This window comes from Catharus ustulatus, chromosome 3 (genome assembly GCF_009819885.2).
Source record: "Catharus ustulatus isolate bCatUst1 chromosome 3, bCatUst1.pri.v2, whole genome shotgun sequence".
NCBI classification, from domain to species: Eukaryota; Metazoa; Chordata; class Aves; order Passeriformes; family Turdidae; genus Catharus; species Catharus ustulatus.
The window spans coordinates 58,486,048-58,509,475 of NC_046223.1; the positions used below are offsets into that span (position 1 = coordinate 58,486,048).

At 39.2% G+C, this 23,428-nt stretch overlaps 1 protein-coding gene across 1 annotated transcript in view; it reads right to left on the minus strand.

The window, feature by feature from the left end:
- The window catches only part of CCDC170 (coiled-coil domain containing 170), a 34,927-nt gene extending 13,173 nt beyond the window's left edge, over positions 1-21,754 (minus strand). The window contains 6 exon segments of the mRNA XM_033056284.1: positions 5,330-5,515; positions 7,248-7,392; positions 11,671-11,927; positions 14,851-14,982; positions 18,305-18,353; positions 21,702-21,754. Of these exon segments, the coding sequence (XP_032912175.1) occupies positions 5,330-5,515; positions 7,248-7,392; positions 11,671-11,927; positions 14,851-14,982; positions 18,305-18,340 (756 nt within the window). The 5' untranslated portion in view covers positions 18,341-18,353; positions 21,702-21,754.
- Between the last annotated feature and the right edge of the window lie 1,674 nt (positions 21,755-23,428).

Genomic DNA, 23,428 nt, shown 5'->3' on the forward strand with positions numbered 1-23,428 from the left:
TTAGAATCAAATGTTGTTTCTATGATTCCTTGCCAATTTCTCTTTTTTATTCTAGACAAGTCCTATTAATAGAAACTAGAAAATTCCCACCTGTTCTCAGAACTATATTATGGTAATTACAGCAAAGAATAGAGTCATTTATTTCAATTACAATTTTCAACAGTGCCTACTTTTCCTTTCAGCAAAGCAGTGCTAAAATGGTTTGCCAGTACCAGGGAGCTTACCTAATCACCACCTTGTTAAATTGTGAACATCTGAAAACAAACACTGTTTATTCAAAATGTCAAGGTATAAAATAAGGAAGTCCAAGCCATCAAACAGTGGCTGGGAAACTGCCTGACAGCAAAGGACCTGTGGGTGCTGGTCAACAGCAGCTGAACATGAGCCAGCTGTGCCCAGGTAGCCAAGAAGGCCAGTGGCATCCTGGCCTGGATCAGCAATAGAGTGGCCAGCAGGAGCAGGGCAGTGATTGTCACTCTGTACTCAGCACTGGTGAGGCTGCACCTCAAGTCCTGTGTCCAGTTTTGGGCCCCTCAGTTCAGGAAGGACACTGAGGTGCTCTGGTGCTGAAGAGTCTGGAGCCCAAGTCTGATGAGGAGCATCTGAAGGAGCTGGGGGTGTTTGACCTGTAGAAGAGATTCAAGGGAAACCTTACCACTCTCTACAGCTGCCTGAAAGGAGGTTATAGCCAGGTGGGAGTCAGCTTCTTCTCCCAATTAACAAACAATAGGAAATGGCCTTGAATTGTGGCAGGGGAGGTTTAGATTTTATATTGGGAAAAAATTGTTCATCAAAAGGGCTATGAAGCACTGGAACAGGCTGCCCAGAGAATTGGTGAAGTGACCATCCCTAGAAGGATCTGAAAGACTTGTAGATTGGGTATTTAGGGACATAGTTCAATGGTGGACTTGGCAGTGCTGGATTAACTGTTGGACTCCATGAACTTACAGGTCTCTCCCAACCTAAAAAAATCCATAAGTCTATTAATACTGAAACCCCAATCAGCAGCATGGTCTCAATAGACTAAAGTCAACTACACACACATATACAAAAAAGAGTCCACATTACATTAACAGTAATAAGAAGGTATTGAAAAGAATACAGGTATTTTCCAGCTTAAACCAGCTGCACTTCCAGTTACTATTGTTGTACCATAAGATTGTAAACTAGCTTGCTCTTATCTCCTCTCTTCTCTAATGACTCAATCTGGAAATGCCTGTGATTCCTGTTGAAACCTGTCTCTAATATGTATTTTCTTAATGACATCTTATAAACAAAAACAAAAAAAACCCCCACCCAATCCAGGTTCTGAGAAACTCATTCCTGTACTTATCTGTTGGAACAGGAAAAACCTAAAATCATTTGGCTCTCTTTCCTACAATCTAAGTATTTGGGAATATTCAAAATGTAGCCACGTTTTCTAGTTCAATCAAATTCCTTTAATAATGTTTTCATATTTTAATTAACTCTTTTCACACAATTGATTTATTTTAATAAATTTATATTGATTAGAAACTACTTAGATCTATTTTGTTCACTAACATAATAATATAAGCCAATATTGAATACTGAAGAGTATTTTCTTGGTTAATTTTGTATGCATCAGTAGTATTTTCAGATATATTTGTATTAATTAAAATTGCTTGCTTACACTTCAAGAATGTTCTTTAAAGATTTTGTACAGTGCACATCTGTGCAGAACAGATGCTTAAAATAACACTTCAGAGGGAAATCACAAATATTTCCAGGTTGAATCATCAGCAGATATGTGAAACAGAGTAAGACAGTTTACTAGTTCTTGTGGTTCATCTGTGGCAATGCTGTATTTAAATTGATCTGGAGGAATATATGCATCCTCTTATCCTAAATACCATAAAGGAATTTATTAAATATTAAAAAGAATCCCGGTTAGAGTAAGTAGGACATTTTAGAGGACCTACAGATGCTCTCAAAGAATGTTATAATTAGAGAATTATGATTATCATAATCAGTAATCACTCTCTGGAAATACAGAAAGAAAGTTAGAGTATTCTGATTCTCAGTCTAGAAATCTGGATTTAAAAGGTTTTTTTCATCAAATGCAAATTTGATATCAAATGCAGTCATAATAAAAATATGCACAATATTTACAGATTTCCAGAAGCAAAATCTTGCAATATTCTATCAGAAATATGAGAAATTCAGAAATAAATAAAAATAATAGATTAGAAAAAACCCAACTTCTTGAATTGCTTTTTAAACTTTTATTAGTTTCAAGAATTATTCATTTTTATTCTTTGCTGGTTGATATTGTCATGCAGCAAAACTGAGAGGGGAAGAGATAAAATTATTGTTCACTTCCTGAAATGAAGCCCAGCTGACTGCAACAAATGCTGAAGTATTAAACATGCTAAAGAATATCTTAAATACAGTAATTTCACGATTATAAGCTGCACCATTTTGACTTAAATTTTGGTCCGAACCCGGGAGAGTGGCTTATACTCCGGAGCGGTTTATATATGAACAAAGTTCGGAAATTTGCCAACACAGAAGTGCGAGCTGTAGCAGCCCTGCGCTGAGCCGGAGCCCGCCTGGCCCCAAGCCGAGCCAGTAAACCCCGTGATCCCGCGATTCTGTTACTAATTGGCAACTTTGTGAAAGTTGCACGTGGATCCTCACTGTGAACGAAAGTGCGGTTTATAATCCGGTGCTGCTTATATATGGACAAAGAACAAAAAGTTGCCGACACCCGGAAGCGCGGCTTATAATCCAGTGTGGTTTATAATCACGAAATTACTGTATATTAGCCTTAAAATGTGATTGACTAGCTTTCATTTTAGTCAGTAAGAATTTTTGAATACAGGCAGCTACCTCCTCCCTGGACATAAGAAAAAAGCACCCCAATCAAGAGAAGGAATTCACAGAAGTCCTAAGGAATGGGAGTGGAGAACTACCTGGCAATTAAAACAGGCAATTATTCAGAGGAGTGGCAGGGAACAGTGTGGTGGCCAGATCTTTGCGGAGATGACTGACAGAACTGTGCGATGGTCTCTACACACTTAGGAAGAATTTTAAGAGAAAAATGGTGGGAATGGGCTGCCATCTCAATCTGTAACCCTGAAGATGGCCAAAATGTTTGGCCCTGAGAGCTGTAGGCACACACAGGCAGGAGTTACTTGTACTCAGCTTTTGCTGGGTAAATTCAGCTACAGGCAATTTCATTACTTAAGTCCAGAAAACAGCCCAGAAACACACAGCCAAGTATGAGTCTTCTGACACAGGAACAGTATGGATTTCTGCTTCTCACCTTGACAGAGGAACGTGTCACAACACATGCAGCTCTGTTCATGTGCTTAAACTGTGCAACATGCAGTACCTGGCAAAGCCAGACTGACTTTATGCAACTGGGACCCCTCCGGTAACCAAGTCAGACCCATCAAGGGAACAGGGGATCCCACACTTCACACTTTGCATGTGTGGACTTAAAGCATTTTTTGTTTTTTTTCTTTCTTTTTCAGTACTGAACTTCCTCATACACTTTTGTGAACACGAAACCTTCTCAACAGATTTACTCAGTGTCTGCAAATGTAAGTCACTAAACTGAAATTGCACTGGAGGAATCTGCAGCCTCTATGCAGATGGGGCTCTTCAGAGGCAATCCTTTTGAAAGGTAATGCTAATAATTTAGAAAGACATTTCTGTAAAATTGTTTAAATAAATTATGTATTTGGCACATGGAAAATAATGATAGGAAAATATTTTTCAGAAAACTAGCTCAACTTGTTACATGTTTTGGCAGTTAGAGCAAACTTGAAAAACAAGTAACAAATGGAGCCCTGATCTTGGTTTAAAACATCTCCTGATTCTGGTTTACTGAGTAAACTACACTCTGCTCTTCCTCACACACCTGTGTTTGAAGTGAAGCATGAAAACAAAATGTTCTCAAAAAGGCTCTCTGTACGTTTTTGGTGCAGATTCTCTCTCAGTTTCATTGAGACAGAAAATTGTATGCAGCTTGGTAAGAACTATTTTCAGCAGTAAGTAAAATTTATTACCCTTGTGGTACTTACATTTATCTTCCCAACAAATTCTTTCTTCTCCAGAGCATGCTGCCAGCTATTTCTCATCTCCTAACTATTTTGCTTACAATTGAATCAGAACACTCTATCCTTTAAAGTGTATGGTGGGTGGCTCTTCTTCAGGAAAAGAGGAATGCCAGGGGTGGGGAAAATGCAGTATTACTTCGGAAAACTCACTTGCACAGGTTGCCTTTATGTTAAAAATTCCTACAAACTCAACCACACACAACTCAGACACATATTTGGCAGTCTAAGTTTCTTCTCTTATTTTCTCACGTTCCAGCTATCAGCTTTAACCACACAGTTTCCCTGCAGGAAATCTTCATTCTGGCTTCATTAAACTGCTTCCCTTCCACAGACATCACTCAAAGTGCAAAGCAGTAAGAAAAATTGCTACAGAAATGCACTTTGTTCATCCGTCCTTTGAAATGTGTGAACTCTTAATGGGGAGTTCTCCTGGAGCAATTCAATCCTTAAATCATCTTTAAGCATGATTCAATCCTTAAATCCTTTTCCTTCACAAATCATAGCTAGGTGAATTTGGTGAATACTTGACTTAAAACTTAACTTACATTTCTCATCTGACCATCCTTCCTGCTGCACAGATTTTCTCCAAGGCTTCCCAACAGTGAAACAGTGCTTTCCTGCAAAAGCCATCCTTCTGCCTACAACTTTTTGGGTATGAGCCAATGGTCGTGAAATATAAATTTATAATGCAGTGAAAAGATAATCTAAGGGTGTATGCAAGCCAAGACACTTTACTGTCCAGTGCCTTAAGAGAAAGAACAGTGTCCTATCAATTCCTTTCAATTTCTCATTAGAATTTTTGAAAAACTGAGTAGAAAAATTCTCAGGAAGCTTGCAGTACCAAAAAAACGTTATTTGAAAGAGCATTTTTTCATCACTGCCTGCTTGTGCCTGAGATATTAACAATATACACATTCATTTATTTACATGATTGTGCAAGGACAAAGGCTACAATACTAAGAAAGCAAAAATAGAAATCTGTAAATAGCATTGAAAGACATTACATCTCCTTCAGATCTATTTTACAAAATTTTATTGTTTAATCTTCATATTTCACTTTCAAGAAGTTGCAAATAACCTTAGGAAAATGTCCTTTTCAGGACATTTCCTCTTTAGGAAAGATCCTAATCAACATAATTTTTTCAGAAGCATTTTTTCTCATGTAATTCCTTTTGAAAATCAATTTGAAATTTCAAGAAAACATTTGAAAACCAGACAAGCACACAAGCCATGCAATTATGTACCTTACTAATTTTTTCCATGTCTTGGTAGTATCCTGCTGCCTTTTCCTGCTCCTTGGCCACTTCTGAAACCAGTCTCATGATAGTTTCTCTGTTAGCTTTAGACTCAATCTCATGGACATTCACATCTTCTTGAAGAGCAGCAACCTGGTCTTTTAGTGTCATGTTTTCTTTACATATTTCAGAGACCTTGAGAAATAAATCAAACGTTAGTAGCTTCTTAGAAGCTCTTAATAATTAAAAATATCCATCCCAGTTACATGTATACCTGCTCCTAATCATGCCAATAAAGACTCAGAGTTCCTGGTCACCCCAAGGCCACACTTATAACTGCACTCTACTGTTCCTTTAGGAAAGGAGTAGAAAGACAGTTAAAGTCACAGAATCGTATTCTATCTATAAACCCCCACCCTAGCATAATGTGATTCAGATTTACTCCCACACAGACTTTACGATGTATTACACAGGTGGAGAGCTATTTCTGCTGCATATCCATGCTTGACATGAAGCAGGTCAGAAAACAGATCATGCAGCTACTTCATGAGAAAAGCAAACCATTCCAGCCTGGCTTTTTAAGATGTGTGCCTTTCATTTGGAACAAGAGAGCTGCAATTCATGCTCAAAGTTTTTTAAGCACGAGAGGTTTGAGTTAGTAACAGATATTTCATAAGAACATTCAAGGGCAGGGCCAAATACCTGGTGCGCTGCCATTATGAGCAGCCAACACCTTGGAAAAAGGAGTCCCTTCCAGGAGGATTCTAGGGCTGTTTTGGTACGCTGTGCTATTCCTCATCAGTGGAATGTGGGCAATTCAAAGACTGAGCAAAAAATGCACCCTGATTTCTACTGGCAAGACATTTGTTAAGACTAAAACAGATCAATTCTGTCATAAATAAAACCATAATGTGGAAAAGAAGCTAAACAGATGTGCCAAGACCCCAGGAAAAATAGTTGCTACAGTTTCCTAAGGCACAGCTTTCAGCACAAATTAGATTTCTCAACTAGATTTATTACTACCTTGTTAAAAGACATGAAGATATGTTTTTTAAAGCTCTAATTATTACCTTATTAATTATTAAAGCATGCAAGAGTGCATCTTGTGTGACAATTTTTTTAGAGCATCTCTTAAAATTTCAATGTGCTTGCAATATTGTAAAATATTATGAGGGCATACACTCACTGTGATACATACCTAGATAATATTGATTTATTAAGACTGTAATCTTATAATGACATGAACATAATGAAATAGAATCTCCCCAAATACCTATTGTGCTCCAAAGTGAACAAAAATAGAGATCAAAGAGTAGCCAGAAGATAAGTTAAAAAGCATAAAATTAGAATAAAATGTCTTTCAGCAGCATTGATAGATGTTCAAAGAATATAAAAACAATTTTCCTAAATTGAAGCTTAGTTTTTGGAACCTCAGAAGTATTCCGCAGAGAAATAGTAAATTTTTATTATTAAGTCTCAGAAACAACACAAAGTTATTTACAGCATTTTACTGCAGGACTCAGTAAGGGTTGTTATAGGAAATGCCATTTCAGATGTTTGTATTTAATGGTATGTCAGCTCAAGATAAGAGTTAAGATCTAATGCTACAGTTTATACATCACCTGTTGACCCCCATGTTAATGTTTTAAGGAAAGCTTTTAACCAAGTATCCTATCAGGGCTGTATGTGGGAACTACATGCTGATAAATTACTTATGCAGATAAGAGCAGACCAAGTTCACTGAGGCCTATTGGTGTTCAGCACATTTGAAAATTAGCCCAGTATGAAAAAAAAACTGTCGTTAAATGACAGCATTGTCTGCAAATCATAATTAAATATGAAGATCTCTATAATTTGCTTTACTACTGTGACACCTAAATATTTTTCTAGTAAATTGCTGTAGAGAAACATTTGCCTACACAATCACCTTTGATGCTAAATGTTCCTGTGGTTTCTCTTTTTCTCTGATGTCTATGTCCAAGAATCCAGAAAGATGTGTAAGGAGCTCTTCATAGTTTTGGCTGATTTTAGAAGCCTGAGTCACGTTTTCTTCACATTCATTCAAATGTTTACTAATCAGACAGAAAAAAATATACACATCAGGATGAAAGTTCCCTGAAAAATAATTCTAGGTAAAACACATTGTCCCGAGACTATTGCTAGTTTCTGCATACCACCAAATTAATTTTAAAAGTTGCATTTAATTCTCCATATCTGTTATTTAATACATATAACTTTTGCTGTTGCCTTATGTGTAAGCATTTCTTAATCTTTGCTTTTGATTAACACTTTAAAAAATCTATTATCCCAATCTTATTCTCAGTACAAAATTTGAACAAAACACAAGAACTAAGTGACATGAATAAATAGTGCCCTCAAGATACTACAAGTGGAAAGTGCAAGCAAAAGTTTAGAAAAAGTGAAGGGGAAAGAGTGATCAACTCTTAGCAAAAATATGTGAAAAGCACTTCACATCCCCTCTCTGAAGAAGCTGACAGAGATGATTAACAAATTTTAAGTAAAGAGAAGCCTTTCTGGACCAATGGAAGTGTAAGACACCCAGAGTACCTGTGACGGGAAGTTTATCAGCAAAAGCAGAGATGGGAGACACACTTTGTTGTACAGTATTCTGAAGCACTACTCATGAAAGGGATGCATTTAAAAAGACAGCATCTAGGGGCTATCAAAGATATGAAGAAAAGGGAGCTTTCTGTCAGCAATTTCACCACTCAACAGGTGCCCATCTTGCAGATGCATATCCCAAATGAAATGTGTTTCCAGCTTTAAGAGCAGGTGTCAGTTTGTAATGTACAAGAACAACCAACCAAATAAACTAACAGTGAGTTAACTCATTAGTAAAATGTGGTTACAGTAATTTCATGAATACAAGCCGCACTGTTTTGACCAAAATTTTGCTCTCATACCGTGAAAGCGGCTAATATTCAGGTGCGGCCAATATGTGAATAATTTTCTGACATTTTCAACCCTGGGAGTGCAAACCAAGTCAGTGCAAACTGCAAAGTCGAGCTCCTGCCAGTAAAACCCGGTATTTACATGGTTGTTACAAACTGGTTACTTTGTTTCGCGGCGGGTGGAGCTGCTCTGTGCAGGCAGCACACGGGGTGGGCAAGGCGGGGCAGCTCTCTCCTGCTTAGCCCTGCAGCTCGGGGGGGAAGGCGGGGCAGCTCTCTCCTGCTTAGCCTTGCAGCTTGGGGGAAGCAGGGGCTCTCTCCTGCTTGGCCCCGTGGCTCGGGGTGCTCCCGTCCCCGCGTGCCACCGCCGCAGGAGCAGGCAGGCTACATCCCCGGCTCCCATCGCCGCCGCAGGTGCCGGCGGGCTCTGTGCCCCCCCTGCCACCGAGTGGCAGCGCCGGGCTGGGCCACCCAGCCCTGTCGGCAGCCCCGAGTCCTCACAGCCCAAGCCCAGCCAGTAAACCCCGCCCTGCCGCCGTTCTGTTACTATTTGGCAACTTTGTTGCACGCAGGTCCTCACTGCGAACGACAGAGCGGCTTATACTCGGGTGCGGCTTATTTATGGACAAAAAACAGAATATTTGCCAACACCCGGCCATGCGGCTTATACTCAGTGCAGCTTGTATTCGTGAATTTACTGTACATTCCTTCTCTTGCCAGGGGCAAGGATGGGTCCAGAAAACAAGTGTGATTCGGCAGGAAACAGAAAAAAATCTTGTTTTTAATGGTGAAACACACATAACTTATGAAAAACTACAAAGAAACAGGTTAGCAAAACCGGCCAACCAACCAGAGCTCAAAACTACACTAGTGTAATCCAAATGTCAACTCCAACACCTCTTAGTAACACCCATGGGTGAGGTACTCAGTGGCAGAGTGCAAGACATGGTAGATTTGGTAGTGGTAAATTTGCAAGACAAGCTATTGTGCTTCCATTTGAAAAACAAAGTTCTTTCTAAAGCAAGTTCTTCACTCTATAATAAATCAAGACCTGAGGTGTAACCAAATGCGTGTCTAGAGCAAATATTTTATTGAAACTCATTTGCCTATCAGAGCATAGCACTATTCTGTTTTCAAGGTGGGCACGGTAGTTATTGCTGGACTCATTCTTTTCCATATCTGATTTTTTCTCTCTAGGCTGGCAATCAAACAGGGCATAATTCCATAGCCACAGAGCCGCCTGAGACTCCAGCAGGAGGTGCACAGTGAGTGCAAACACAGCACACTGAATACTTATAAATCAGTAAGCAAAACAGTCCATGAAAAGATTTAATACATAACCGTAGGAGAGAGATCAGCACAGCTGCTGAAAATGCTGCAAAGTGAAAGAGAGTGGCATAATAACAGAGAGGAATGGAGAACATTCATTACTGCTCTGGGCACTGTGAGGGCAGTTCCACGTACAACTGCACAGCACACACCATGAGCCAAAAGAGCTCTGCCTTTTGAAGCAGACACTGTCCCTCAGAACAAAAGCACCCTCACAGCTTCCTCACCTCTGGGCACCTTCCTTTCCTCTGTAGCCCCAACAAAACTAAACCATGAGATGATTGCTAAACTGTTGTTGTGAGGAGGGATATGACAGAAGTGAAAAGGTATTAGGCTCAGACATGCCATATGTGCATGCTATATGTCAGAATATTATATAAGATTGACCACCCCACAACTGTTCTGTGGCTCTAAAAATTGAGGTATCCACTCACAAAACCATGCCTGAAAGAAATCAAGAAATCTGAAGTACAAAGCACTCACTTGATAACTTCACAAATAATCTAATTACCAGCAGTAGGGTGTGAGCACCTAGAAAATAGACAGTCAGGTACAAGAAAGTAGAACATAGCTTTTTCACAGTTTTGCTAGCTCTTCAGAACTAATGAGCCAAAAGAAGGAAAGGAAAAAGAAGAAGAAAAAAGCTTTTGACAGTTCACACTCTAAAAATACCATGGCAATAGACATGTCGAGTAGAAAAGCACCATTTTCAATAGGAGAGGTGCACATCCTGGAAGCCAATCATAGAATTCACCAAACATTTCTTACTACATCCCCAAGGTACAGAATGTAAATACCCACTTCATGAGTGCTGGCTTGCTCTCCCCTTTCATTAGTGGTTTTCAGTGAAAATCTTTTTGAACACCTAATTAGGACTAGTCATGGGCCAAGTGCTACCGGGGTGGCTAGAATAAGTGACTGAAGTTCACTGAGTCAACACATTGGTTAGTATGAAGTGACACATGTAACCATTGGTTGAGGACAGCAAAAAGCTTTGCAAGCAGACACTGAACATTCATGGGCAATCCAACATGTTTGCTCCTTGCAAATGAGCAGTTTCACTATCCCAGTATCACTTCCCTTTTGCTGGAAGTCCAGTGGCACGTGCCAGGTGCGCAGTGAACCAGAGTTGGGATTTGTAGAAGTGGAAAGGGAGCTTTTTATTTTGCTCACTTCCCTCTTGGAGCAGTCCTCTGGTCCTGATCACCACACATCCACACAAACAGAACTGATTACACAGGTGTTGTACACCAAAGAGAGCAGCCAGGACTCCTCTGGGAGTGACAGCAGAGATAAAATTGATTGTATCACTATAATGGCAGGTGAGTATGAAACACATTACTCCAGAAGTTTTTTCCCAGTGAGTTAGGCAAGCAAACAGGATAGGAGGTTTTTCTTTCCTCTTCCCCTTTTTTTTTCCTACCAGAAATAGCATTTTAAAGAATCTTAACAGCCATTATACAAGACTGCACTCTCCAGGCAGGGCTTTTGGCAAATCAGCTGGTAATAAACAAGTGGACTGCAGTGTTTTTTCTCTAAGTTATAAAGTTACTTAATTATTCACTTTTAATGCATAAAACCTGGCAGAGCTGTGTAAAATACTGATTTGGGAAATACAGATATCTGGTAAACACTCACCTTGCTCTTGAGTAGACAGTATTGATAGAGTCACAAATATCAGCCTGATAATGGGCAGAAAAACCCATTATAAAAGTCTTGGTATCTATTAATACGTCTGACACTGATTTTGGAATTTAAGAATATTTTCATACCAATCAATTTCTCCATCCTACAGACCTGAAACTGAGCAATTATGTAGAACTGGCAGATCAGTGCTCTGATACCCTATGCTAAAAACAGTACAGTTAAAGGATACTATCTTTTATAAGTTTAATGCATTTCACCTTCAAAGCACAAAACATTCAAACCTCCATGTTTGGACTAACAACTCAAAACAAAACTCAAATTTCAACACTTTCCACCGACTCAGGCACTGTAACAATTCAGAACTGCAATAAAGTCTATCCACCAACTTATTTTTCTATATTGACAACTGTACCATTCTGTCATCACCACCAAAATAGCTGTTTCTTATCTCGGGACTCTTACTTAAGTTTGGCACTTTTCTCATGAAGCTCTTCCTTCAGCTCTGAATTTTCCTTATATGCCACCTGAGCTGTCAGCTCAGCCTGGTTTTTAGAAGCAGTAAGCACACACAGCTCTTCTTCCATCTCCTGGATTCGTGTTTGCAAAGACAGGAGGCGAGACATCAGTCTAGCATTGTTTTCCTTATAGCTTTCAGCTTCAGCCTTCAGCTCTTGAAAAGCAGCTTCTTTAGAGATCATGCTCGACCTGAGTTTAAGAAGCTATAGAAAAGGAGAAAATGAATAAAGAATAGTTTTCCCAGCCTGAAAACATGACTGTATTACAATCCTAGAAATGACAAGAAACACGTTTCCATCACTACAAGACTGAGTAGAGGGACACAACTTTACTTTCTTTCAACTAGGAAAAAGCAATGGAAGAAGTTTGTGAAAACAAAAAGCTACTGTTGGGTAACTTTTCAATTTAACAACTATTCAAGATAACATCTTACAGGAAGATAAGTTTATTTACTAATTCAGAATTTAGGAAAAGTCTAACTTAAGTTCTGCTGCACAACCTTAGCTCATGTCTCCTATGTATCTACATTACAGCAAAGTTATTAACATCACTATTCCCTCTTTTTTGCCTGCTGTCTGCCTGCTTCCAAATCTGGTGCTCAATTCCACAGATAATCTAGAGCTGCAGGGAGTTGTAACAGAAAGTATCCTGCTGTATGAGTGTGGAGCCTTCTGATGGTTTGAGGCATGTTCAGAAGCAAGTAAATTTTTGGAGCATTGTGTGGTAGGCATCCTCTTCTCATCTAGTGCAAATAGTTATTTTTGGGTATGATAATCCAATTAAATATAGCTGTATTTACACAGAAACAGCAACAGAGCCTTTTAAGGAAGGGTAGGAGGAGGGAAAATCTCCCTCGAATGTTAAAGAACTCTTACAGGGATGATGTTAGAGCTTTCCAAGAGTTCATGGAGTTCAGCAGATTTTCCTCTTTTTATTAAAAATACTATTTTCCATTGAATTACTGCTGCTAGTAATTCTTCTGAATTACTTCTCCTAGCTTCTCTAGGAGATTGCACTTGAGGGAGACTCACCAGGCAAACAAAATTTTAATGTGTTTTTTTGTTATTAAGAACAAGTAATTTAAAGTGGACTTTTTTGTCTCAAAATATATTAAGGCATATTTCAGCATTCCAGTTAATTCCAAATAAAAGCAGCAAAATGGAATCTGAAGCACTTCTGTCCTATAACATAAAATTTAGAGGCAAATAATTTAGCCAAGTTAACTGCTCTTTATGGTCAGTGACAGAACTTCTAAATTGTGGCAAACATTTTAAGGCAAAAAAATTGAAGACATTAAACTAATCCAGGACAATGGGAAAATCACGTCTCTATTGGAGTCTTTCAGTATGACCAAACCCAAGATACTCAGAAAAATTTGAGAGGCCAGTGAGCCAACAGAGCAGCAACTGCCTTGGAAAAGGGAGGTCCTGCTTGTCCTCTTTCCAGCCACGTACGCCTGTCCTCTCCCTCACACCAGCTCTGTGTTTGTCTGTCTCCTCCACAAACAAATAACAACTGATAGAAAATGGTTCACTTCTTCTCTCACAGAGAAGAGGGAGAATCACAGAGCAAAAGCTAATGCTGAGAAATCAGGAAGGAGGATCACCCTTGCAGCAGCAGCAGCAGCAGCATAGCCTTCAACAAGCTTGTGCTTCACATGCAAGCACTGGTTTATCAGAGACTCTGGAGCAGCACTGAGTTCAAAAAAAGCAGCTTGGCTTTTGTTTGGGTTCATGGGCTGCATTTCCATACTTCACCCTCCTCTTCACGCTAGAAGAAATATTTATATGGCTACAAGGTGAAATAAGATTGGGAAACTGATCTGGTTAAAGAGCAACTTGGAAAGGAATAATTTTTCAATTGCATTGACACAACAGGTAAAAACTACACATGCGCCTGTGCCGGCACAAGGGGTGGGGCAGCGTGGGGAAGGAAATGAGTAGCTGAAGGAACAATAGCATTGCTTTGCTTGGCAGCTGGACCAAACTATGGTATCTTAGAATGTTCATAACCTTAACATTTCCCTGTGGTTCAACTCCCCATGTGATATTTTTTTGTTTGTCCATTGTCTTTGTGGTCAGTTCCAACAGCAGAAAAAGCAAGAATAATCCCGTATCATGCGTTTTACAGAGCACTCAGCAGAACAAGGCTCTGACCTCAGCTAGGTCATGAAGGTCTTTATTAACAAGAGCATGAACAGCTGCTTTTTTGACTATGCTTTTGCAAGCACTGCCTTGAAAAAACTATAAATCAGTCAGATGTTCTGGCAATAAAGTCATTCAACATTTCCAGTAATAAATTCTTTGTATGAGAACATTAGATTCTGTATGGCTTCTTAAAATTTAAATTTTAAGTACCAGTTCTGGATAAATTTTAAGTGTAGGGGAACCCTGCAGTAACTTCAGGATCAACTGATCAAATTAAACTTCAGCCAATGCACATTTATGCCTGTAGCTCCATATGTGAACAAATGTAAGCATTTCATGTCTTCCAAAGGCAAATTTTACTCCACTTTAAAACTGACCACTGCCCACATTGCTGACTTCAATCAAATCAACTTTAACCAGTTATATGTTAAAAAAAAATACTTGTGGAAATAAGGCAGCTCTAAAAATTATGCTATAATAAATCCTCTCCTGAGAAACACCACCTACACAGCAGGAAGAGTAGAAAAAGTATGCGTATATGTTCTGCAGCCTCTCTAGCTACAAGGAACCTCAACCTTAGCACAAACACAATGTCTTGAATAAAAAGCTTGAATAAAAGAGAGAAATTAGTAAAGATGAGCAGCTAGATCTTAACTTGCCAGGAAGAAGAGGAGGATATATATCTGAACGTTTATACAGCCACAATTAAATTAATTTCAGGTTTAACATAAAAATACTGCACTTTGATGATGACAGAAAGCTGCACTCCTTCAAATCGTCCAAACACAAACTTATAATCAGTTTTTTATTACAGAAGGAAGAAAAGTAAAAATCACACAGACATTCTAAAAAGAAAAACCCAAAAGTTCTAAAGCAAGAGCAAATTTTGGACTTTCTGCAAGCTTTCTATTCTCTACATAAGGTTACTACAAAATATCCTCATGTTTGGAGAAGGATTTGAAATTATTTTTAGATGTACCTCTGACTGGGCACAGTCATACTTCACTGAAAGTGCTGCAAGTTCACTTTGAGCAGTTTCAGCTGCAGCTCGATAATGATTCATCTGCTCTCTAGTGACAGGAATATCCAAAAGAAGGTGTTCATGAGATTCCTGTGAAGACAGAATGACGGCAAAACCATTAGACATCACATTTTTTGAACATTTTTGCTTCAGTGCTTTTTTGTTTGATTTAGCTGCTCAGGGGCATTACTCCAAATATTCCAGAGTATTATTCCCAGAGTAACACACACATACTGAAAAATAGGTTAAACAGTCACTTTTCTACAAGTCACCACTTCCATCTCCAAATTCAGCCACCAACACCAGTGCTAAAGTAAGATAGTCCCCCTCAACAATCCCATGACCTCCCATTGTTTTCAGCTCTGGCTATTTCAGCAGTTTCTACATATTTAGTAACATTCAAATGTCCCTTTTCTACAAATTTATCCAGTCACTCTTTCAACCTGTATAAACTTTAACCCAAAGGGAGTCCTCAGGGGTCTCTTATGCAAAGAATCACTTTGGTTTTTAGACTGCAGTTATACTGCACATCCTCTCATTTTTCGTTCAGAAGAAATGTTGAACAAAAGCAATGGCTATCCATCTTCTCTGTGCCACTCATGATTTTTCAGATTTCTATCATATCTCACCTCCACAGACTCTCTACCAGGTTGAAGAGTCCATGCCTACTCAGACATTTGTATCTGCTCCTCCAGTCACTTTTTGGCTTGCCATTTGCTTTTTTACTTCTAACCTTTCAAGGTTAGAGGTCCTTTTGAACTTGATCACTTGGACACAACTTCAGCTTCCTGACTGATGCTTTCTCATCCTCAGCCATAACCATAATGACTTCTTTTCATTCTTTTTCAAGTCCTGATTCCATGGCAAGCACTGCCTCTGTCTTTCTAGTACAGTCTCCTTCACACCATTTGTACAACCCTTTTAGCTGTGCCCTTTGGATTTAGATAGTAGGCTTTCTCCTTTTTGTGGTGTTCTGCTCTTCTGCAGTAGAGCAGGAATGTGCTGGATTTCTTGGCCTTTATTACCAAAGTCTTTCAAGATGAAAAGTCAAACCCGAAGTCCTGGTAAAGTTTCATTAGACAGAACTCATTTTTTTCTTTTTTCAATCGATAGTAACTAAGAATGATTAAATGTAACCTCTTCAAAACAGAACTAAGTTTAGGTTATGTTGGGAGCACACTTGGCAGAGAACGGAACATGAGATTTGTTCTCCATCAGCTCTCATACAGGACTGAAACAAAACTGCAATCCTGGTACATTTGGGTATGAATTACAAAATGCATGCCACCCCGAGATAATGATTGGTGTTGGAAAAAGGTATTGCAGTGGAGACAGAGATATCTTCTCTTCATGCTTTTCTACATCAGCATCAATTTCCAGGCCAAGAAATATTAGAAGTTCAGCCCCCACCAATTCCAAATAGGGGAAAAAAAAACTGAAGAGCTTTCCAGATACATGAACAACAAGTAAAATAAGTATTTATCATGCAACACATAAAGAAATCCCTGAGGAATAAGGAAAAACTACTGGTTTAGACTGCAGCAGAAGATAAATCACCTTGGATTAGTTGCTATAATATCACCAACTCTAATCTTTTTTCCCTATGCTAGTTGACACTGGATTAGACCCATCAAGTTTAATTGCATTCATCTCCTTCAAAGACACTCAGCTGTGCTCTTCCACAAAGGAGTTGCCACTCTCATCAAGCCAGACCGACACATGCAGAGAACTCAGGGCCACATAAAACACAACACATAATCTTGGAGATAAAAGGGCTGCTAATTTTCTCAAAACTTTATCACAGTTCTGAGGGAGTGAGGGAAAGCAATCTCCTCACTGCTTTTGTCTTACTTATGCTTCACTCCGCTTGTTTCACATGTACAACCACATGAAATTCTTTAATGTAGAGGGTACTTTTCTAATTCTGTAGTACACCAGGGCTACAAAACCATGGATGGAGATTGCAAACAGTAACACTGGGTACGCTGGTTATATATGTTATTACATCTATAGTACTGTTTTTTCCTTTTCTTTCCTAAAGAACCACAACTTATGACTCCACAGAAAGAAGGAGTATGCCTCAGAACAGGCGAATTAAATACATTTCAGAGTATAGCTGAAGAAAGGAAGTCCCTATTCAGCAGCAATAATCAATGTAACAGCTTTAGACCTAAAACTTCCAAAATCTGTGTTTTTCATACAAATCAGATTTTTAAATTATGAGCACGTTAAAGATGCAGCTACACATCCAGAAGGATTTAAAAGACGTTTAAATGAAGTCAAGTGTCAATGGGAATTACTGTTCAACTCATCTATAGTCTTAATGAGACTTACAGAGGCAGATCTCTGGATCCTCCAGTGCCTTAGCAAATATAAAACTAATCCTAGTGGCACAACACTAGGAAAGTTGGTATTATTGTCATACTTATAGCAGGAAACATGCATGCTCTAAAATTCGTAGTTTTCTATATTTCTGTGAGTTGCCATCAGCCAGTCACAAGTCTGATCTTTAATCAGACCTTTCAGACAACCCAATTAAATTGGCATGACTTTACTATAGGGGAAAGATTTGTAATGCAGACATGGCACTTCTCTATCTGTGGAAAAACTCAGATTTTTAATGTTTTGTGAGTACTATGTAATCTATACTGATTTTTTGTAAGGAAAATAGAATTAATGAAGTGTTAAAAGAATTAGAGAGAGTAGATAGAAGAAATCTTAATATATTAACACTCAATCAGCTCTAAATAACCTAGGTTTTGGGTGTTTCTCTCACATTACTAACTTTTTTGATCTCTTTCCACTTACCTGCAAGAAAAAGAAGCTTCCTCTAACTTCATATGCTAAATATAAGCTAAGCCTATATTTACAATACTTAAGAGAAATATTTACTTGGACCTTCAGTTTTATTAGCAATAGGTGTTCTTCAGAAGATCAACAATACATAGTGTTTTTGTTATTGTTGACCATTTTTGTTTTGACTTTTTTTACCAAATAATTGCCTTTATCTCCCTGGAATCCAGCCTTTAGTTGGAAAACTTCATTTGATACAGAAACAACAGAACTACAACAACATTCAGTAGTTTTATACCTATCCATGTACTTTGAAATCAGCCAACTGTTAGAGTCACTCACTCCCATTCTGCTTTTGGCAGCTTCTCTTTTATTTCCTGCTGTGTTTCTTATTTCAGTGCTTCCAAATACCACTGCCATTGCCTGCACACAGCCCAGACCCTTTCCAAAAACACATAATTTTAAAAAAATCTTTTTTTTAAACAGAAAGCCCCCAATAGACATTTAAGCACCCATCATCACCCTGAGCGACTTGTCAATGCACTGCCGTAGACTGTACTCAGGGCAGGGATTTCCTCTTCCCATTCCCAAAGCACCTAAACAATTGGGTTTGACATACCAAAAATGATGACTCACGAATCTTTGTTGACTTCATTCTTCCTTTGCTTCTATGGAACAAATGGGGGAAAGAGGGAAAAAGGTTGAAAATTAAATAGATTTGTAATATGATGGCACATGACATTGTTTTTTCACAGATATGCTTTACTAAACTGTATCATAGGTTACCATCAGCAAAGTTGGGCATGAAAGCAGAACACCATGGGAAAGTTTCTCTAGCAGCCTATGAGCTCTGATTGTCCCCACAGTATTCAAACACACATCTAACCAAAACAGGCACCTTCCCATTGACTTGTCCGGGATACATTCACCAGTTCAGCTACACAGTCAGCCTTCATGCAGTGATTGCTTCCTTTGCCACTGCTTTTCAGGTGCTCCAAGTTTTTATTTCACCTCTCCTTTTGTCCTGCATTTCTTCTATACTGATCTATTTTAAAAGGATCTGAGTGATAACACAGGATCTATCTTAACTGAAATACATCTTTTCTTTCCCCCTCAGATGTTAAGGTAATCAGTGGGCCCTTTTTACCTACATATTTGCACAGGACTTGGTACAGTTGTTGGACTCAGTTCAATGATTTCTATAAATCCCAGTGTCATAAGTGTGCATATTCTGAAATCAAACAAAATGAGATATCCCAAATCTGCAATTTTTTTCTTCAGACAAATAAATATTCATGCGTGCATAAAATTGTTCTAACTTCTGAAAATACAATGCTGCAGCATATATTATTATTATTATTATCATTATCATGATCACTATTATTTGCTTCAACCAGAAAGAATGGGTAATTGAAAAATCTGGAGATTTTTCTTGGTAGCAGCAGCCAGCCAGCCAGCCAGCACTCACATCACCTCAGAAAACACAACAATGAGCACGAGAAGGTTCAGACACTGTTCCACAGTGACTCAGATTTTGTTAACACATACGAAAACAGACTAAAATGAATCACGCAATCGATAAGGTTGGAAAGAACTCCTGAGAACATCAAGTCCAACCTATGACCAAACACCACCATGTCAAACAGATCACAGCACTGAGTGTCACATCCAGTCTTTCCTTAAATACTTCCACGGATGGTGACTTCACCACCTCCCTGGGCAGTCCATTCCAATGTCTAATCAACCTTTCTGTAAAGAAATTCCTCCTGATGCCCAACCTAAAACCTTCCCTGGCAGAGTTTAAGACTGTGTCCTCTTGTCCTGTCACTGGTTAGTTGGAATAGGCTGACTCCCCGATTGGAGTCACTTCAGTGGGTGGGGAAAAAAAGGGTTCACAAATTAACCATCTTATATGCATATTTTGGGTCTTATTTACAGATAATACTTTCCCCAGTTTGCCTGTCAAGGATCTCAAAATGTATTGATAACTACATATTAACATAAATCAAAATTTGCAAGTAATATTTCACAACTATTTAAGTTCTGTCACTTGCTCTTGCACATTATAAAGTGCCAGAAACACCCAAATACTTTTGATCCCTATCCACTCAGTAAAGTCCTCTTTCCCCTTGCTGATTCCTTCTTGTAACTAGGCCCAACTCACTGCTTGCAGTGCTTTTTTTGGTTATTATTATATATCTATGGAGTTTTTCTGCATTAGTGTGATGTTTCAGAAACATGTAAAACTAACTTAAGTGTTCTCAGCAGCTCAAATAAATTACCAAAGAGATTTTCTAAATTCCTTTCAGAAGGGTACTGCTCAGCTCTACCCTCCTCCCTTTGCAGTAATCACTGAAAGGTATTACTGAAAAGACAAAAATCACTCCTGCTGTTTATCTGCTGAAGAGGCCAATTTCAAGCTTGATTAATGGACCCAAATAAAAGCTTCATTACAAGCAAAATTTTAATCTTACCCACTGCTACTACTACAATAAGCAGTTAAAGCATTTTCCTCTTTTGTTTTTCTCTTAGTATGAGGTGACTTTGCATCTAAATATTATAAATGCATTTAATGTGATGAAAGACAGCAGTCATCAGAAGGCAATTAGAGAGACAAATCACCTACTCTAAACATTACTTAACATGCTTTCTGGTTGAGTTCATCCTTTGTCTGTATGGACAAATTAAGAAATTTGGAGCTCCCCTGAAACTTTCTCTCACAGTTTTTCCAAAATAATAAACAAGGAGCTGCTGTTTATTCCCTAAACAATAAAAAGGGTAATTGATAAAGAAAAATTAAGTGCTCATGCAGGGATTTGTGCAATCTTTTCTACTGTTTTTACTTCATCAGTGCTAAATAGAGTTAAACAACTTCTGTAACAGAACCACTTAAATGATAGATTTAAAAAACAGACCATCATGCAATGCCAACAGCTGCAATTTTCCTATGCCTACTATACTTTACTGCAGCCAACAAAATGCAAATATTTTAGAAATACTTGAGTATATTGGTGTCTATACACAGCTAAAAACTCATTAGTGCTGTAGTCTGATTTACCAGTTGCAACTTTCATTTTAGAAGCATGTAATTTCTAGCGTGTTTTCAAGTCCCAAAATCAACATTCGCAAACTATTTAACTTCAGGTTGGTTAAAATGTGGAGCAGGTTGCTGTCAACTAAGCAGCGCTAGAAAAAAAGTTTGTAATTGAGTCAAAGCAATTGTATGTAATATAATAGCAATTGGTTTTGCTGCCACAAACTACCAAAATTCTGTATTTCTTTGTCTCAGACCAGTACAGCTGCATTACAAAATTGATGTTCAACTATTCAGGAGACAATGAACTGCTCATACAAATTAATTTTTTTATCCTTTGGAACACAAAACTGTTACAAGGTTCCTATTATATCTTTAGTACAAGGGTTTGGTCCTGCTAAGCAATATCCTCTAGTGTCTCCCTTAAATTCACATCAAAGCCAGCAAACTAGTTTCAAAGGAGGAAAAGATGCTAAGAAGAAATTCTTAGATAACTATAAATTCCTGCTCTGTGAAAGCTACTCCCTTCTGCAGCACTTAGTAAAGAAAATCTTTCTGGCCTTGAACTTGCAAAGATAAGCTATAATGATCAGCTGAACTTCATGGGGCTTCAAGTGCACCAGGCACGGACCTCCGGGTACAGCTCTGCACCTGCAGGAGCTCTGCTTTGGGCTTGGGTTTTTGTTTGTTTTGGGGCTTGGTTGGTTGGTTTTTATTTTGGTTGGTTGGTTTTTTGGGGATTTTGGGTTTTTTGGGGGAGTGTTTAAAGGCGAGATTAAATTGGATATTGCAAAAATGATTTGCAAAGAGGGGGTTACAGCCATCCTGTGTCAGCCTCTACAGCAACACCGACAGAGAAGGGGGAGGGAAAGGGGGCATATTTCCAAAATCGGGGCTTGTTCCCTAACAGGGGAACTGCCAGAACACCCCAATCCCTACCCGAAGCAGCCCCCTAGCCCTTTCTGCCCCGTCCCTTGGTTACCGCAGTTCCGGCGCTGCCCCGCCAGCCCTGGAGCCGCTCCTGGCACAGCCGCGCCCCTGGCAACGCGTCCAGGCAGGGACGGAGCGGGGCCCGGGCAGGGACGGAGCGGGGCCCGGGCAGGGACGGGGACATCGCCCGGCAGCTACGAGCGGACAGTCACCACCAGGGAAAGCTCATAGAGACGCCGGGTTTGTTGGGTTTGCTTGTTTGTTTTCACTTCAAATAAACATTTACCTGGGAAAAATGGCTCATGTTTTCCCTCAAAAAAAAAAAAAAGTCAGAAGAGGCGGGCGGAGCAGAGGGCACTTGAGCGGCGGCTCCTGTCAGCCAGACAGGCTTTCCTTCTCCCCCTAGAACCTGCCACAGGATCATCCCCCCAAAAGCAGCCTTCCTTGATGGCTGCTGAGCTGCCCCTCCTCTTCCACCTCACCTTTCATCCAAATAATGGGGATAAACATGGGAACAGAGGAACTGAAAGCTGCAGTAAAAGCAAGTCAGACCTGCAGGTGTATGGGGGCTGCACATCATTTTCTCTGACGACCCTGTGAGCTTTTATCAGCCTCTGGGCACAGTGCCATCGCGCACCGTTTCTGTAGTCAAAAGTCAACAAGTACTTAATCTTTCTCAGGCAGGCTGACTTAATCACGTTTTCCACAGGAGAAAATGAAGAAGCTAGGGATAGTTCTATTTTTTTTTGTCCATGTCCCTGTGTGCCTGGTACCGTTTCACTGCTGCTGCCGAGGACACAGAAGCCCCCAAGCAGAGGGTTTTGCCGGCGTGGCTCACGCTGCTCCAGGGTAACCTCATTCTACAGTCCCAATCTGTGAAGTGTTTTTGATGGGTTCAATTTGTACCGGCAAATAAACCCGGAGGAAACGTGGCACATGTTTTACTACCCAACGCAAATTTGAACAAAAACATCATCGTGGATTTGTCCAGCATTCGACTACAGCCTAATCCGTCCTATTATTGGAGCGGCGTGCAGATGCAGGATTAAACGATTGTGAAAATCTGTCCTAACTTCCCTGAACATGTGCTCGAGCACGCTTCCCCATCGCTAGTCCTGCAGTGCCACAGCTGGTTCGGGAGTTACACTGCAGCTGCCTCTGCACCCTTGGTGATGGGGAGAGAGTGCTTATACAGCTCTATCTCACCGCAGCTCTATGGAGTTATTTGCCCCTAAAAAAATGCACTTTATTCTGATGAACTGTAACAAGAGTTACAACAAAAACGAAAAAAAAAAAAGAAGTATGAAGAAAAGCAGAAATGTCATGTAAAAAGAACAAATGCAATACGACTCTTCAAGCCATTTGACTGAGAAAAAACTACGTTATTACACAATGCACACGCTTTAAAATGCTTTACCCTTGTTAGTATTTAAAAGTAGAGTTCTCAAAAGAATTTCATGTTTCTTTTTCCTTGACAGGAAATAATTTAGAAAGGGATAACTTGGGATTTTTAATTCTAAATAATTTCAAGGAGTCATTTTCATTACTCAAATTCTTCATGCTTACTTCATAAAATACATGAAAAGAGTGTTCTCAGCCTGAGCAAAGAATGATGCAAATCTCCTGAATGTAGGCACCTAACAAAGCCACACTAATTTTTAAAATAAAAAATAATTTATAAATTACTACAAACTTTCTCTTCTATTAAAATGCTCGGTGTTGAGAAAAGATGCTAAAATTGATTTGCGTTATGAAACCCCAATTCCAGTACCCGGTACA